Source organism: Trichomycterus rosablanca, chromosome 4 (assembly GCF_030014385.1).
Source record: "Trichomycterus rosablanca isolate fTriRos1 chromosome 4, fTriRos1.hap1, whole genome shotgun sequence".
NCBI lineage: Eukaryota > Metazoa > Chordata > Actinopteri > Siluriformes > Trichomycteridae > Trichomycterus > Trichomycterus rosablanca.
This window is the reverse complement of record NC_085991.1, coordinates 23,757,935-23,773,981: the sequence shown is the minus strand read 5'-3', so window position 1 is coordinate 23,773,981 and position 16,047 is coordinate 23,757,935. Positions and strand designations below refer to the sequence as shown.

Sequence of the window (16,047 nt, the reverse complement as noted above, 5' to 3'; positions counted from 1 at the left end):
AAAGAAGATATTTTCTTGTCTATTAAGGAATTCTTTGTGAGACAAAAAATAAAGCTTGTTACATTTCCCATTAAGGATTCATGATGTAGCCCCTTCTTTGCAATATTAACAGCCTTAATTCTTCTGGGAATGCTTTCCACAAGATTTTAGAGTGAGTATGTGAGGTGGGTATGTGAGTCAAAGAGCATTTCTGAGGTCAGACGAGAGGTTAGATGAGAAGGCCTGGCATTGACATTTCAGTAAATCCCAAAGCTCTATTCATCTCAAGTTTAGTTGGGTTGAGGTTAGGGCACAGAAAACAGGCATGGCCATTCCCATATTTTTATATAATTGGTTTATTACCTCTGTTAGCAATAGGTGTGGCTAAAACCCCTAAACTCAATATTTTAAGTGGTATCCACATACATGTTGATACCATTGCTGGCTATGCTGGAGATTTGATCATTAATTGGCCACAATCCTATAACATTTATGGTTAAAATTAATTATTTACATGTAATTGTAAAAAAGATTTTGCAAGCCGCTCAGGTGGTGCAGTTGTAAAACACGCCGGCACACCAGAGCTCGTTAGTTTGAAACTCAGCTATGCCATCCGGCTGGGTTGGCCGGCTACATGAACAATTATTGGCTTGTTGTTCATAGTGTAGGATAAGCCTCCTTATAGGGACTCCTCATAACTGGACGAATTACGATGTCTAGTGGCTGATTGATGTCATCTGTACATAATGCGAGAAATAATGCGATCAGGGTGTGGCTCTCTGTACACAAAGCTGATCCGCATATGAACTCACCTCGTGCAGGTGAGCAGATGCAGTCGGCTACTGCACACGTGTCGGAGGGGGAGTGTGACAGTCTCGCTCCCCTCAATCAGGGAGGTGGTCAGCTCCAGTAGAGAGGAAGCATAACGCAACTGGGTAAAAATTGGGAGAAAAAGGGACACACATCTATGAGCAACAAATAAACTTAAGTTTAACTTTAAGTTTATTGCAGGTTTTCTGGAAAAAAAATTGCTGGTTTACTTTTGTGGTATAGAAAGTGGTATGTGGTATAATGCCAATTAACTTAGCATGACCAGGTAACATCTTGTTAGTAATTATGATTCCAGATGCTGACTTTTCTGTGCCCATATAAATACGGCTAGAGTGTAAGTTGACTAATAGCACAGAAATATATGTATAAAACACACAGAGATGTAAAATAATTATATCACTCTAAAGTAATTTTGTGATGTTTTGTTCTGTGGTTGTAATATGGCTCAGCTGGCACTAAGCCACGTTAAAAGTTGCATCCTTCTGCGTTGCCATTTTGGCTGGCACACAGGGGATACAGAGGTACAGATGATTGATTGACTATTAAATTGCTTTGGGTGGAAGTTTTTTTATATTTCATGGTTTCTTGCCAGCTCCTCTGTTGGCAAACCTGTTTTTTTATGAAACTGTCCAGCTTGGTTTGCCGCTGGCTTGCAATGTCAACATACTTATTTCTTTCTGGAAACTGACCCAGTTTTGCAGCATTTTGGGCCTCAGACTGGAACCACCCTGGGAGAAGGGATTGTCCCAGAGGTGAAGTGATGGACTATTTCAAAATCCACAGTATTGTTGTACCTTGGTCAAGCATTTGCACTTTGTTTCTTTTCTCATTCTTGCACATGTTGGGCATTACCTCACACTTCACTTATGATTTGTGACTTGCCTCATTACAGCGGTCTGGTTTATATTCTGTAAAATTCTGCATCAAAGTAGGATTTGACATTACAATTTTTCTCTTACTTGCTTTCTGTCCTTGGTTTTCTGATGGAAGGAACCTCTGCTCCTTGGACTGGACAGATCATTGTGACTGAGGAGGAGCCTGTTGGTAAGATGACCTTTTCTAATATAGACTCATGCACATCCATTGTTCTGCCTGTCATAATTAGGATATGGTTACACTGAAGAACTGTACACTAATTAGCCAGAGGAACGTGGACACGAAATATCACATGTAAAATCAGCAGTATATACATCGATTAGGCAAAACATTATGACCACCTTCCTAATATTGTGTTGGTCCCTCTTTTGCAGCCCCAGACGCAACAAACTGTGATGCACTGTGTATTCTGACACCTTTCTATCAGAACCAGCATTAACTTCTTTAGCAATTTGAGCTACAGTAGCTCGTCTGTTGGATCAGACCACACGGGCCAGCCTTCGCTCTCCACGTGCATCAATGAGCCTTGGCCGCCCATGACCCTGTCGCCGGTTTACCACTGTTCCTTGCTTGAACACCCCACAAGAGCTGCAGTTTTGGAGATGCTCTGACCTAGTCATCTAGCCATCACAATTCGGCCCTTGTCAAACTCGCTCAAATCCTTACGCTTGCCCATTTTTCCTGCTTCTAACACATCAACTTTGAGGATAAAATGTTCACTTGCTGCCTAATATATCCCACCCACTAACAGGTGCTCTGGTGAAGAGATAATCAGTGTTATTCACTTTACATGTCAGTGGTCATAATGTTATGCCTGGTTGGTGTAAATAGAGCTGGTTACCCCCTTTTTTTTTTTTTTGCAGCAAGAGCTATTACAGTCCCAAATGTGTGACAAAGAACCAGAAAAACAGAACCCAGGCTGTTATTGTTCACTCACCAAACCAAACCAGATAACCTCACGTAGCAAATGTTGCATCTTCAGGCAGACAGTTTAACTGTGCTGTATGCATTGTCTTTTCATTACCATTTCTCTATATGGGGATTACATGGATTGATTTTATGAACCAGCTGTCAATGTATGTGGTTGAAATAGCCAAAGCTATTAATTATCTGGGGTGTCCACATATTTTTGGCCATGAAATTTATTTAAAAATCTTTGGTCAGTTGACGAACATCTCCTTGCTTTTTACTGACTTCTCTAGAGGGTGTGGTTCCTGGCAAACCTCGTGAGCTGATGGTTATTGAGTCCACTAAGACCTATGTGGTGCTGAGCTGGAAGCCCCCTGGCGAGAAGGGACTTGAGGGGGTCATGTACTATGTTGAGAAGGTCAGAAAACTCACCTGTTAATATTTACAACATAAATTCACTCGTTCAACATAGTACTTTAAATACATAAAAGTATGAATGTTTGAATGTGTGTGTTGCAGTGTGTCGCTGGTACAGACAGCTGGCAGCGTGTGAACACTGAGATTCCAGTGAAGTCTCCACGCTTTGCACTGTTTGACTTGTCTGAGGGCAAATCTTACCATTTCCGTGTCCGCTGCTGTAACTCTGCCGGTGTAGGTGAACCTTCAGAACCCACAAAAGCCACTATAGTTGGAGATAAGCTAGGTAAGAGACTTTCCTTCTGAAAAAGGCTGAACTTTTATACACACTACATACAGTGTATCACAAAAGTGAGTACACCCCTCATATTTCTGCAAATATTTCATTATATCTTTTCATGGGACAACACTATATACATGGAACTTGGATATAACTTAGAGTAGTCAGTGTACAACTTTGTGTACAAGTTGTACACTGACTACTCTTAAGTTATATCCAAGTTTTAGTTCTATAGTGTTGTCCCATGAAAAGATATAATAAAATATTTGCAGAAATGTGAGGGGTGTACTCACTTTTGTGGTACACTGTAGCTTTGTAACCATGACAATAAATTAATCTGGGCTGCTGACATCATTTGCTAGCTGAGTCAAAAGAATTCTAGCAGTTAGTGCTAGGGATTTGTCTAGCCTTCACTATACATATAACGTAAATGTAGATGCTGTCATTTATTATTCATAACCAACCAAACGGCAAAAGGAGTTGAAAAGACTGCTTGTGCTGGTCATGTCCTCAGTACAATGGCATCCAAATGCCCGATCAAAGTTTGGGTGTTGCTGTCTGCTTTTTAACATTATGCCAAAGGGGCTGTTGAGTCTGCTAGGTGAGTCCCAGACCAAAAGTATTTTCATACACACATTAGCTATAACTAATTTTTAATATTTTTTATGAATTTTGTAAAAGCCTAGCTTTGTAACCAATAAGGTACATCCAAGCACTAAGTCTATTACCAGCGCTAAACCAATAGCTTAGTCCTAATTCACCATAGTAACCAATAAGTAACACATATACCGATAAGGCATAACATTATGACCACCTTCCTAATATTGTGTTGGTCCCCCTTTTGCTGCCAACACAGCCCTGCAACTGTGATGCACGATGTATTCTGACACCTTTCTATCAGAACCATTAACTTCTTCAGCAATTTGAGCTACAGTAGCTCGTCTGTTGGATCAGACCACACAGGCCAGCCTTCACTCTACACGTGCATTAATGAGCCTTGGCCGCTCATGACCCTGTCGCCTGTTTACCACTGTTCCTTCCTTGGACCATTTTTGATAGATACTGACCACTGCAGACCTGGAAAACCTAACAAGAGCTGCAGTTTTGAAGATGCTCTGACCCAGTTGTCTAGCCATCACATTTGGCCCTTGTCAGACTCGCTCAAATCCTCATGCTTGCCCATTTTTCCTGCTTCTAACACATCAACTTTGAGGATAAAATGTTCACTTGCTGCCTAATATATCCCACCCACTAACAGGTGCCGTGATGAAGAGATAATCAGTGTTAGTCACTATACCTGTCAGTGCTCATAATGTTAGGTCTGGTTGGTGTATATAATATTTTTAAATCCATTTCGTCACCTTCCTAAAATAATGGCCTAAGTCATTTTTGGACCAAAATGATATTTTTGCCTAAATCACCTCCTCACCATGCTGTCCACCTCTGGTAAAATCGCCTATGTCCTTAGTTTAACAGATCATGTGATTCTACCCCTGTAATAAAATGGCCTATGTCAAGAGTGTGACTTGGGCAATTTTAGATGCTTTTTTAAAATGGCAGCTGCTCTAAACAGAACAAAACTCTACCCAGCCCATGAAGTTATTTCCATTGTGTTCAGTTTTTTGTGTTTCCTGAAAAACCTGAAAAAATGACTTAGGTACTGTATTAAGTCTTGAAATAGCAAAAGTAATAGCTAGGTAGCTGCATATTACCACATTTGATTATCACAAAATAACATAAGACCATTTATTTCCAGTACGAAACAGAACTGGTCACTGCACCACACAGACTATTTGATTTAACCTTCATGATACAAATTCCCTTTCTCCTGTGATCCCTTTCAACATATGATCGCCTGTGGCAACCCCTAACGGAAGCAGCTAAAAGAGAATGAAGATGTAAAACATCATATATTTAATAAATTATCTTAAAGAAATATTACAGACTCCCAACACATTTGCTGTTAATAACCAATAGATACTTACTTTATTATTTTTTGTCAATTTTTTACTTCTTAGACATCCCATCAGCTCCAGGCCGTGTCATTCCCACCCGGAACACAGACACGTCCGTTGTTGTGTCATGGGAGGCATCACGTGAGGTTAAAGAACTGGTGGGCTACTACATTGAGGCCAGCATTGCTGGAAGCAATGTGTGGGAGCCCTGTAACAACAAGCCTGTCAAAGCCACCAGGTACATGTAACTGATACACACTCACAAGCACACAGACATTTTTAAATGTCTGGACATACAAAAACACAGTAATTACTGACCACAGATGCAGTCTAAAAATACTGGGTCACATAATGACAGTTTAATATGTATCTAACAGCCGTTCAGGTGGTGCAGCGGTAAAACACACCACCACTGAACACCAGAGCTGAGATCTCGAATACATCGTATTGAATCTCAGCTCTGCCTGCCGGCTGGGCTGAGCGGCCACTTTAACAACGAATGGCCTGTTGTTCATATAGGGCCGGAATTAAGTCGGATAGGGTCTCTCTCATAACTAATGCAATTACGCCCTCTGCTGGCTGATTGATGGCGCCTGCACAGAGATGGGAAAAGAGTGCATCAGGGTGTGTCTCTCCGTACACAAGGCTGAGTTGCTCTGCACTCGTCAAAGTGTAGGTGATAAGATGCATACAGCATGCTGCCCATCGGGCAATTGGACGCGCTAAAAGGGAGAAAAGGGGAGAAAATGCATAAACAAAATACAATATATATATACAGTATATATATATATATATATATATATATATACTGTATATATATATATATATATATATATATATATATACAAAGTATCACAAAAGTGAGTACACCCCTCACATTTCTGCAAATATTTCATTATATCTTTTCATGGGACAACACTGTAGACATGAAACTTGGATATAACTTAGAGTAGTCAGTGTACAGCTTGTATAGCAGTGTATATTTACTGTCTTCTGAAAATAACTCAACACACAGCCATTAATGTCTAAATAGCTGGCAACATAAGTGAGTACACCCCACAGTGAACATGTCCAAATTGTGCCCAAATGTGTCGTTGTCCCTCCCTGGTGTCATGTGTCAAGGTCCCAGGTGTAAATGGGGAGCAGGGCTGTTAAATTTGGTGTTTTGGGTACAATTCTCTCATACTGGCCACTGGATATTCAACATGGCACCTCATGGCAAAGAACTCGCTGAGGATGTGAGAAATAGAATTGTTGCTCTCCACAAAGATGGCCTGGGCTATAAGAAGATTGCTAACACCCTGAAACTGAGCTACAGCATGGTGGCCAAGGTCATACAGCGGTTTTCCAGGACAGGTTCCACTCGGAACAGGCTTCGCCAGGGTCGACCAAAGAAGTTGAGTCCACGTGTTCGGCGTCATATCCAGAGGTTGGCTTTAAAAAATAGACACATGAGTGCTGCCAGCATTGCTGCCGAGGTTGAAGACGTGGGAGGTCAGCCTGTCAGTGCTCAGACCATACGCCGCACACTGCATCAACTCGGTCTGCATGGTCGTCATCCCAGAAGGAAGCTGACACACAAGAAAGCCCGCAAACAGTTTGCTGAAGACAAGCAGTCCAAGAACATGGATTACTGGAATGCCCTGTGGTCTGACGAGACCAAGATAAACTTGTTTGGCTCAGATGGTGTCCAGCATGTGTGGCGGCGCCCTGGTGAGAAGTACCAAGACAACTGTATCTTGCCTACAGTCAAGCATGGTGGTGGTAGCATCATGGTCTTGGGCTGCATGAGTGTTGCTGGCACTGGGGAGCTGCAGTTCATTGAGGGAAACATGAATTCCAACATGTACTGTGACATTCTGAAACAGAGCATGATCCCCTCCCTTCGAAAACTGGGCCTCATGGCAGTTTTCCAACAGGATAACGACCCCAAACACAACCTCCAAGATGACAACTGCCTTGCTGAGGAAGCTGAAGGTAAAGGTGATGGACTAAACCCAATTGAGCACCTGTGGCGCATCCTCAAGTGGAAGGTGGAGGAGTTCAAGGTGTCTAACATCCACCAGCTCCGTGATGTCATCATGGAGGAGTGGAAGAGGATTCCAGTAGCAACCTGTGCAGCTCTGGTGAATTCCATGCCCAGGAGGGTTAAGGCAGTGCTGGATAATAATGGTGGTCACACAAAATATTGACACTTTGGGCACAATTTGGACATGTTCACTGTGGGGTGTACTCACTTATGTTGCCAGCCATTTAGACATTAATGGCTGTGTGTTGAGTTATTTTCAGAAGACAGTAAATCTACACTGCTATACAAGTTGTACACTGACTACTCTAAGTTATATCCAAGTTTCATGTCTATAGTGTTGTCCCATGAAAAGATATAATGAAATATTTGCAGAAATGTGAGGGGTGTACTCACTTTTGTGATACACTGTATATATACTGTATATATATACTGTATATATATATATATATATATATACATATATATATAACATATATATGTATATATAACATACTCAAAAATGATTTAAAATGTTTGTGTGTGTAGGTTTGTATGTCATGGCCTGAAAACAGAAGAGATGTATGTTTTCCGTGTAAGAGCTGTTAACGCTGCTGGAATCAGTGAGTTCTCACAGGAGTCTGAAGCTATCAAAGTTAAAGCTGCCATTGGTGAGTCAACCCTCCAAAGACTTTCTCCTAACATGTGATTGAAATATATTTTTAACCAGCCGGTAGCATAAATTAAATAAAATCTAAGAGGATAGTTTAAAAGAATTATAAAATTACATTACAAACATTTTTGTTGTTTTTATTTCACTTGTTCATTTCATGTCTCTGGTGTTGATTGAGAACAAGTGATACGCTCTGTACATCAGCATTGTGATCTCCACACCACTGTTCCACTTCTTAACTTTCCACGTTTTTGCTGCACTATGAAGCCACACCCATGAATCCTGTTGCTCCTCCCATGGTTCTTACCTGAAAGGTGGGGTTAGGGCTTGTAGATTTCCTCTAGATTGGGTCACCACTGATCCAACATAGTGGTCATTACAAAACCAGTTCACCCATGCTTCTTCGTGTTCAAACTTCAACCCTTCCACACCCTGTTTTACTATAGCACCATTCCTCTCATTCCTTTACCTAAACCACTATACTTAGCATAATTGCAGTAACTGTGAATGTTTGTGCTGAAATGCATGCCATGTCCTCCCTTATGAAAACATCTGGTACCATTATTACTTCTTAAAACTGGGTTAAAAGGCAATACATTGGTAGCTTATACTGAGATCCCCCTGAACTTGATATTATAGAAATAAAATTAAGTATTAGAATAATATTCTACTTTATTCAGTTATTTATTTTGAATGCTTGTATAGCATATTCTGATAAGATTTTAGCTTCTTATAGATTATTCTATTTGTTTAAACATTACAGTGCACGAACCTAATACACAGACTTACCTAATACTTAAAATGTTATGGATGGAGGTGTACTGTAGGTGATATCATATTTAAAGCTTTATAGTGTTTAGCCAATTACATTAAATATCTTAATGTCAAAACAATGTCAAAACAATGTAGGCAGTGCTTTGGTCTGTTAGCAAATTACTGCCCTGCGATGGACTGGCGCCCCGTCAAGGGTGTGCCTTGCGCCCATTGAAAAGCTGGGATAGGCTCCAGCACCCCCGGCGACCCTAACTGGATAAGCGGTTAAGAAAGTGAATGAATGAATGAATATAAATTAAAATATATACACCAGCACCAAGTTTCTGAACTCCTCAGTTCGAAACTCGGTGTTGCCACCGGTCGGCTGTGCGCCATCTAGCGGGCATAATTGCCAATGCCAGCAGCAGATACTAATTGGCCACCGCATCTGCAGGATGGGGGCCTGACTATGTGTGGGTGGGTGGTTCTTCATACGCTGTGTAAGGACCCTGATTGGCGGAAGAGACGCCTGTGCAGAATGCAGGGGCGAGAAGAGGAGGGCTGTACACATGTCGGAAGAGGCATGTACAGCGACGTGCTCTCCTTGTATGCAATCTGGTATCTCTCAGCAGCGAAAGACAAAATTGAGTGCTCTAAATCGGGAGGAAAATAGGGAAAAAATCCATTAAACAAAAAAAATATATATATACATATATTAAATGAGATTAAAAATGAGATTAAAATTGCACTAGTTTCTACTTATGATATGAAAACTTTTAATTTTAATTAACCTATGCTGCAGCCTGTTAATGTCTGCTTGCAGAGGAGATCTTTGACATGTTGAACTGCTATTAAGTAATTTCCTAATTATAATGATGTATATCAGAGCTTTAATAAAGAAATCCTACTTGTTGTTACCCATGACCAATGTACTGTAAGACTAGCAAATACTTGGTGTGCTAAGTTTGCTTGTGAAAAATCCCACTACTAGAGGCTTATTTTAGGAACTTTTTATATGTGTAACTTTGTGATTATTCAATCATTATAATGACAAGTTCAGGGGTACTTTTAGTAAAGCAATCTACTAAAGCAAACTTTTGCTTTAAAAATTTGGAGTTAATAAGCCAAATTTTGATTACAAAGCATTTTGCCACTGCAGCTGTAGCCTAGTGGTTAAGGTACTGGACTAGTAATCAGAAGGTTGCCGGTTCAAGCCTCACCTCCGCAAGGTTGCAACTGTTGGGCCCTTAAGCAAGGCCCTTAACCCTCAATTGCTTAGACTGTATACTGTCACAACTGTAAGTCGCTTTGGATAAAAGCGTCTGCTAAATGCTGAAAATGTCAAATGTCAAAAATGCCACTGCATCATGTTTACCTGCATAAACTCACCCCATTTTCATTACTTTTCTTCAACTATCTATTGTATTGCCTTCTTTCTGTTCATTTTACTCTTTCTGTTTCTTCCATTACCTTCTCTAAAACCCAAACAGGTGTTGCTTTTCTAGCATGCTTATTTTCAGATGCCTCTCTTCAGCCATCTTGTCTTCATTTTCACTTGATGTTAAATGAAGACTTAAAAGTTGCTCTTCCCTCTTAGATTAACTCTGTTGTATTTGTATTAATGTGAAGAAAACTGCCAGTAACAGAAATACTGTGCATGCATGCTGTAGTTAAAATGCCTAATTTAAAAAATGTATAATTTTATTAGGAATGTGTGTAGAACTACTGTTTGTATAATGCTAATGCTTGTATAATGTTAATGTTGTAAAATGTGTGTATTGAGGATTTTTTTCTTTTGCTGTTTCTGGATAACTCCTGTAGGGGGCGGCATTCCTCATGGTGTGTTTCTGGATTCAGGGGGTAACAAAGTCGGACTAACCCAGCACAGGCCAGATGAGGAGGGCAGGCATGCGCCCCCTCGTCCTCCTGCTACCACGCTGCTAACTTCCCTAGCTAATGTTAATGAAAGGGTCAATAGCACAGGCCCTCAAAAAGGAGGAAACAGAGGCAATGTAACCTGGGCACCTGAACCCAGCTTTGAACCCGGTTGTCAGTTGGGTACCAGTTTAAACACTAACATAAACGATGTACCAGACCCCAGTACAAAAACCGAAATGAACTCTAAACCTGGCAAGAATTTAGGTATCAGAACCGCCACAGAACCTGGTATCGATTCAGACCCAAAAACAAGCGGTAATACTGGTGTCCATTTAAACAGCAAGACAGACACTGAATCTGGCACTGAATTAAACACCAACATAGGTGCTCAATCTGGCAGCAATTTAAACAACAAAACTGGCACTAAGACTTTAAAAATGAAGTCAAACACTAAATCTGGTGCCAATTTAGAAAGCAAAGCTGACGCTGAATTATGTACCACTTCAAATACCAAAACAAACACTGAACCAAGTACCAATTCAAACACCAAGGCAAACGCTGCTGAGCCGGTGTCTGAGAACGCTGCTCACACCTCCATTGAAGGAATAAAGGAGCCCACGACTGAACTGCATAAGGGAACGCAAGCAAAACGTAAGTCCTCAGTAGAGCCTTCTCTGGAACAAGGGCAAGAGCAAGAAAGAGATAAAGGGCGCAGAGGTTCAGGTGAGGAGATGGAGTAAAAGTGAGCCTCTTTCACTCATTGTCAACTCTCTGGAGCTCCACTTGTGTTCAGGCTTCCTCAGAGTTGCGGTTTTTGTCATATTTATTTTCCTCTTTACTATTCCAATTTTTTACCATTTTTTCATATTTATTTTTAAATCATTTCCACATGTCCATATTTACTTCCTGTGGTAAACAAACTTCTTCAAACTTCATTTACTTCATGCCATTTGGTCAGCAGTATTTAATTGTTAGTTTAAAGGTGTCCGATTTGTTTAACTATTACCCCTGTTAATATCACCTCTCTCACACACTTGGAATATATTGGCACCTGCAGCTAGCAGTGCACTGGTCACCCATTGTCCCTTATAAAAAATCTAATGAGGTTTAAATTAGCACTTTCTGGGGGGAAAAAACAGCCCTTGTATTAGACTAAATTAAAACCAAAAACATTTAACAATACATTTTGGTTCAGTCTAAATTGATAGAATAGAATAGAATGCCTTTATTTGTCATATATACATATACAGACTTACAGTACAATGAAATTCTTTCTTCACATATGCCAGCTTGTTCAAAAGCTGGGGTCAGAGAGCAGGGCCAGCTATTGTACGGCGCCCCTGGAGCAGAGAGGGTTAAGGGCCTTGCTCAAGAGCCCAATTCTGGGAGCATGGTAGAGCCGGGATTCGAACTCTCAACTTTTCGGCACCTTAACCCAGCTTTGAATCAGGTTATCAGGGTACAGTTTAAACACCAACATAAACGATGTACTAGACCCCAGTACAAAAACCAAAACTAACTCTAAACCTAGCAAGAGTTTGAGCATCAGAACCACCGATTTAAACTCAAAAACCAGCGGTAATACTGAATTTGGCACTGATTTAAACACAAACATGGGTGCTCAATCTGGCAGCAATTCAAACACTAAAACTGGCACTAAGCCTTTAAAATGAAGTCAAACACTTAATCTGGTGCTAATTCAGAAACCAAAGCTGACGCTGAATTATGTACCAGTTCAAACACTGAATCCAGTACTAATTCAAACACCAGAACCGGCACAAAGCCTTTAAAATGAAGTCAAAAACACTAAATCTGATGCCAATTCAGAAACCAAAGCTGACGCTGAATTATGTACCAGTTCAAACACTGAATCCAGTACTAATTCAAACACCAGAACCAACACAAAGCCTTTATAATGAAGTCAAACACTAAATCTGGTGCCAATTCAGAAACCAAAGCTGACGCTGAATTATGTACCAGTTCAAACACTGAATCCAGTACTAATTCAAACACCAGAACCAGCACAAAGCCTTTATAATGAAGTCAAACACTAAATCTGGTGCCAATTCAGAAACCAAAGCTGACGCTGAATTATGTACCAGTTCAAACACTGAATCCAGTACTAATTCAAACACCAGAACCAGCACAAAGCCTTTATAATGAAGTCAAACACTAAATCTGGTGCCAATTCAGAAACCAAAGCTGACGCTGAATTATGTACCAGTGCGAATACCAAAACAAACACTGAATCCAGTACTAATGGGCAGAACTGTGGCAGCATGGCAGAACAGGGATTTGAACTCTCAAGTTTTCGATTGATGGCTCAAAGCTCTACCCACTAGGCTACCATTGTCCCAGATCTAGCATTCAGTAATTTAAAATTAATTGTACTCTTTTGTATGCTATAGTTTTTTGTATTTTAAGCCTGTTTAGTATGTGAATGATACCATATTGCATGCTTAATTCTTTTAGAGGGTCTAGATTTCATTGTGTATATTTGAAAGGTTTTAGGGATGGTTGCAGATTTGTGGGCATTTCAGTGGCACAAGTTCAAAACTCGGTGCTATTGACCAGCTGGGCCTCTAGGCTCAGACAGGATTGGCTATGTTTGAGGAGGGGGTGCTCTGCGAAGACCTGCGATAGAATGGCATCCTGTCCAGGGTATTCCTGCTTGCTTGGTCGAACAAGGACCCACCTTGGTCGAACAAGGCAACCCTGACCAGAATAAAGTGGTTAATGAAAATGAGAATTAAAGACATTTTTTTTGTAAACAACACTGGAGGGCTAAACTGCATTTGTGTTTAAAATCTACTGATAAATGTGGACACAAATCCAGATGAAAACCACAGTTCTATTACATAATGGAACCATAATCATGGCATGACATTTTTTTTTCAACTCCACCCTGGTAATTAGCTAAAATAGTCACTTCCAATTTAACAAATATCAACATAACACAATCCTTTCTTTGCCAAAATCTTTCAGTTAAATGTTGCACATTTCCCCAAATACTTACTGTGGTTCTTTATTATCCCAGCATCCCCTGCTCCACCATATGGTATCACTGTACTGGAGTGTGTACGGGATTCAATGGTGCTAGGCTGGAAGCAGCCAACCTTCATCGGCGGTGCTGACATCATCGGTTACTTTGTGGATTACCGTGAGATCATAGATGGAGTTCATGGAAAATGGCATGAGGCTAACATCAAGTCAGTTAGTGAGCGAGCCTATAGGGTGAGTTTCCAAGCACAGCACATTTAGCTTGTTGGCATTGTCTTACATTGAGGCCCAGAAGGTTTTAACCCCATCATTCGATTATTTGCTCATTTTAAGTCTTATTTTCTCTGTTTCTTGCCAGGTCTCAGACTTGAAGGAGAACATGTTGTACCAGTTCCAGGTTCGTGCTGCAAATATGGCTGGTGTGGGCATCCCATCTCTGCCCAGCCAAACCTTTAAATGTGAAGAGTGGACCATTGCTGTACCAGGTTGGTGTGTGGGACTGACATTTGGGGTTAATTTGTAGCACACTGCATAGGGGCAGTGGTAGCTTAGCAGTTAAGGTACTGGAATAGTAATCAGAAAGTTGCTGGTTCAAGCCCCACCTTTGCCAATTGCCAACTCTGTATTGCTTGTATATTAAGTCATAATTGTAAGTCACTTTGAGTAAAAGTGTCTGCTAAATGCCATAAATATATTCATTGTAGTTGTTTATCTTATTTTTTCCCAGGTCCCCCACATGACCTACAAGTACTTGAGGTGCGTAAGGACTCGTTGGTGTTGCTGTGGAAATCACCAGTGTACCAGGGTCGAGACCAGGTCAACGGCTATTACGTCGACATCAAGGAGGCCGAGGCAGATTTTGAAAAATGGAGAGGAGTTAATGAGAAAGCCACAAGCAAGACGTACATGAAGGTCTGTATGTATGACTGTGACATCAGTGTTGACTAATATCAAACACTCACTTACTCGTTTACTTTCTTAACCGCTTATCCAATTGTGGTTGCGAGGGGGTGCTGGAGACTATCCCAGCTTTTCAATGGGAGCAAGGCACACAGGAACACCCTGGACGGGGCGCCAGTCCATTGCAGGGCAGACACACATACACACAAACACACACACACACATTCACCTATAGGGCAATTCAGTGTCTCCAATTAACCTGACTGCATGTTTTTGGACTGTGCGAGGAAACCGGAGCTCCCACGCAGACATAAGGAGAACATGCAAACTTCGACAGTGCTACCCACCGAGCCACCGTGCCACCTTGTTTAATAACAGATTAACTAATTGTTTTGCTTTCTGTGTACAGATTAAAGATCTGAAAGAGGGGGTGTCCTATGTTTTCCGTGTACGAGCACAGAACAAAGCTGGTGTGGGCAAAGCCTCTGAGGCAACAGAGCCAGTGCTTGCTGAAACTAAACCAGGTACCAGCTGTTGTCTAAAGATGTGACTTCAGCAAAGCTGTATCATACTAGATAGACATTCTGTATCTCATACTACCACTAGGAATAGTATTTATTATTTACTGGTGCAGTATGTACTATACAGGTTTGTCATTTCAAACACTACAGCATGTGTGTATTTGGTGTTAAGTTTAACATGACTACGGATTTAATGATACCACTAATGACGAAACATAAATCTCTTGTATAGGCACTATGGAGATGGTTGTGGAGGTTGATGATGATGGTGTGATATCACTGAACTTGGAATGTAATAATCTTACTGCTGACTCCAAGTTCGTCTGGTCCAAGAATTATGAGGAGATTAAAGACTCTACACGCCTCACAATGGAGACCAAGGGCAACAAGTAAGTGTGTTTCTAGCTGTTTTAGGATACTTACTAAAATCTTAATTTGCTTTTTATTATCCACAGATGATAGACTCAGGCCCATAGAATTTATAGTCAGTTAATGGATACAAACAAATTGTCAACAATAGCACCTATAGTTCCAAGATATTTGTCCAAAGTGCTATTTTTATATATTGCATATACAGTGTATCACAAAAGTGAGTACACCCCTCACATTTCTGCAGATATTTAAGTATATCTTTTCATGAGACAACACTGACAAAATGACACTTTGACACAATGAAAAGTAGTCTGTGTGCAGCTTATATAACAGTGTAAATTTATTCTTCCCTCAAAATAACTCAATATACAGCCATTAATGTCTAAACCACCGGCAACAAAAGTGAGTACACCCCTAAGAGACTACACCCCTAAATGTCCAAATTGAGCACTGCTTGTCATTTTCCCTCCAAAATGTCATGGGATTTGTTAGTGTTACTAGGTCTCAGGTGTGCATAGGGAGCAGGTGTGTTCAATTTAGTAGTACAGCTCTCACACTCTCTCATACTGGTCACTGAAAGTTCCAACATGGCACCTCATGGCAAAGAACTCTCTGAGGATCCTAAAAGACGAATTGTTGTGCTACATGAAGATGGCCAAGGCTACAAGAAGATTGCCAACACCCTGAAACTGAGCTGC

General features: G+C 40.8%; 1 protein-coding gene across 4 annotated transcripts in view; it reads left to right on the top strand.

Annotated features, from left to right (window-relative positions):
- The window catches only part of myom1b (myomesin 1b), a 64,313-nt gene that overhangs the window by 34,038 nt on the left and 14,228 nt on the right, over positions 1-16,047 (top strand). For 3 of the 4 annotated variants that reach the window (XM_062994018.1, XM_062994017.1, XM_062994019.1), the window contains 11 exons: positions 1,801-1,854; positions 2,889-3,013; positions 3,115-3,298; positions 5,311-5,485; positions 7,802-7,923; positions 10,500-11,279; positions 13,594-13,790; positions 13,915-14,041; positions 14,284-14,468; positions 14,866-14,980; positions 15,210-15,366. In XM_062994018.1, coding sequence (XP_062850088.1) covers positions 1,801-1,854; positions 2,889-3,013; positions 3,115-3,298; positions 5,311-5,485; positions 7,802-7,923; positions 10,500-11,279; positions 13,594-13,790; positions 13,915-14,041; positions 14,284-14,468; positions 14,866-14,980; positions 15,210-15,366 — 2,221 coding nt within the window. The remainder of the gene's footprint in view (positions 1-1,800; positions 1,855-2,888; positions 3,014-3,114; positions 3,299-5,310; positions 5,486-7,801; positions 7,924-10,499; positions 11,280-13,593; positions 13,791-13,914; positions 14,042-14,283; positions 14,469-14,865; positions 14,981-15,209; positions 15,367-16,047) is intronic. The other variant, XM_062994020.1, reaches the window with a different exon arrangement.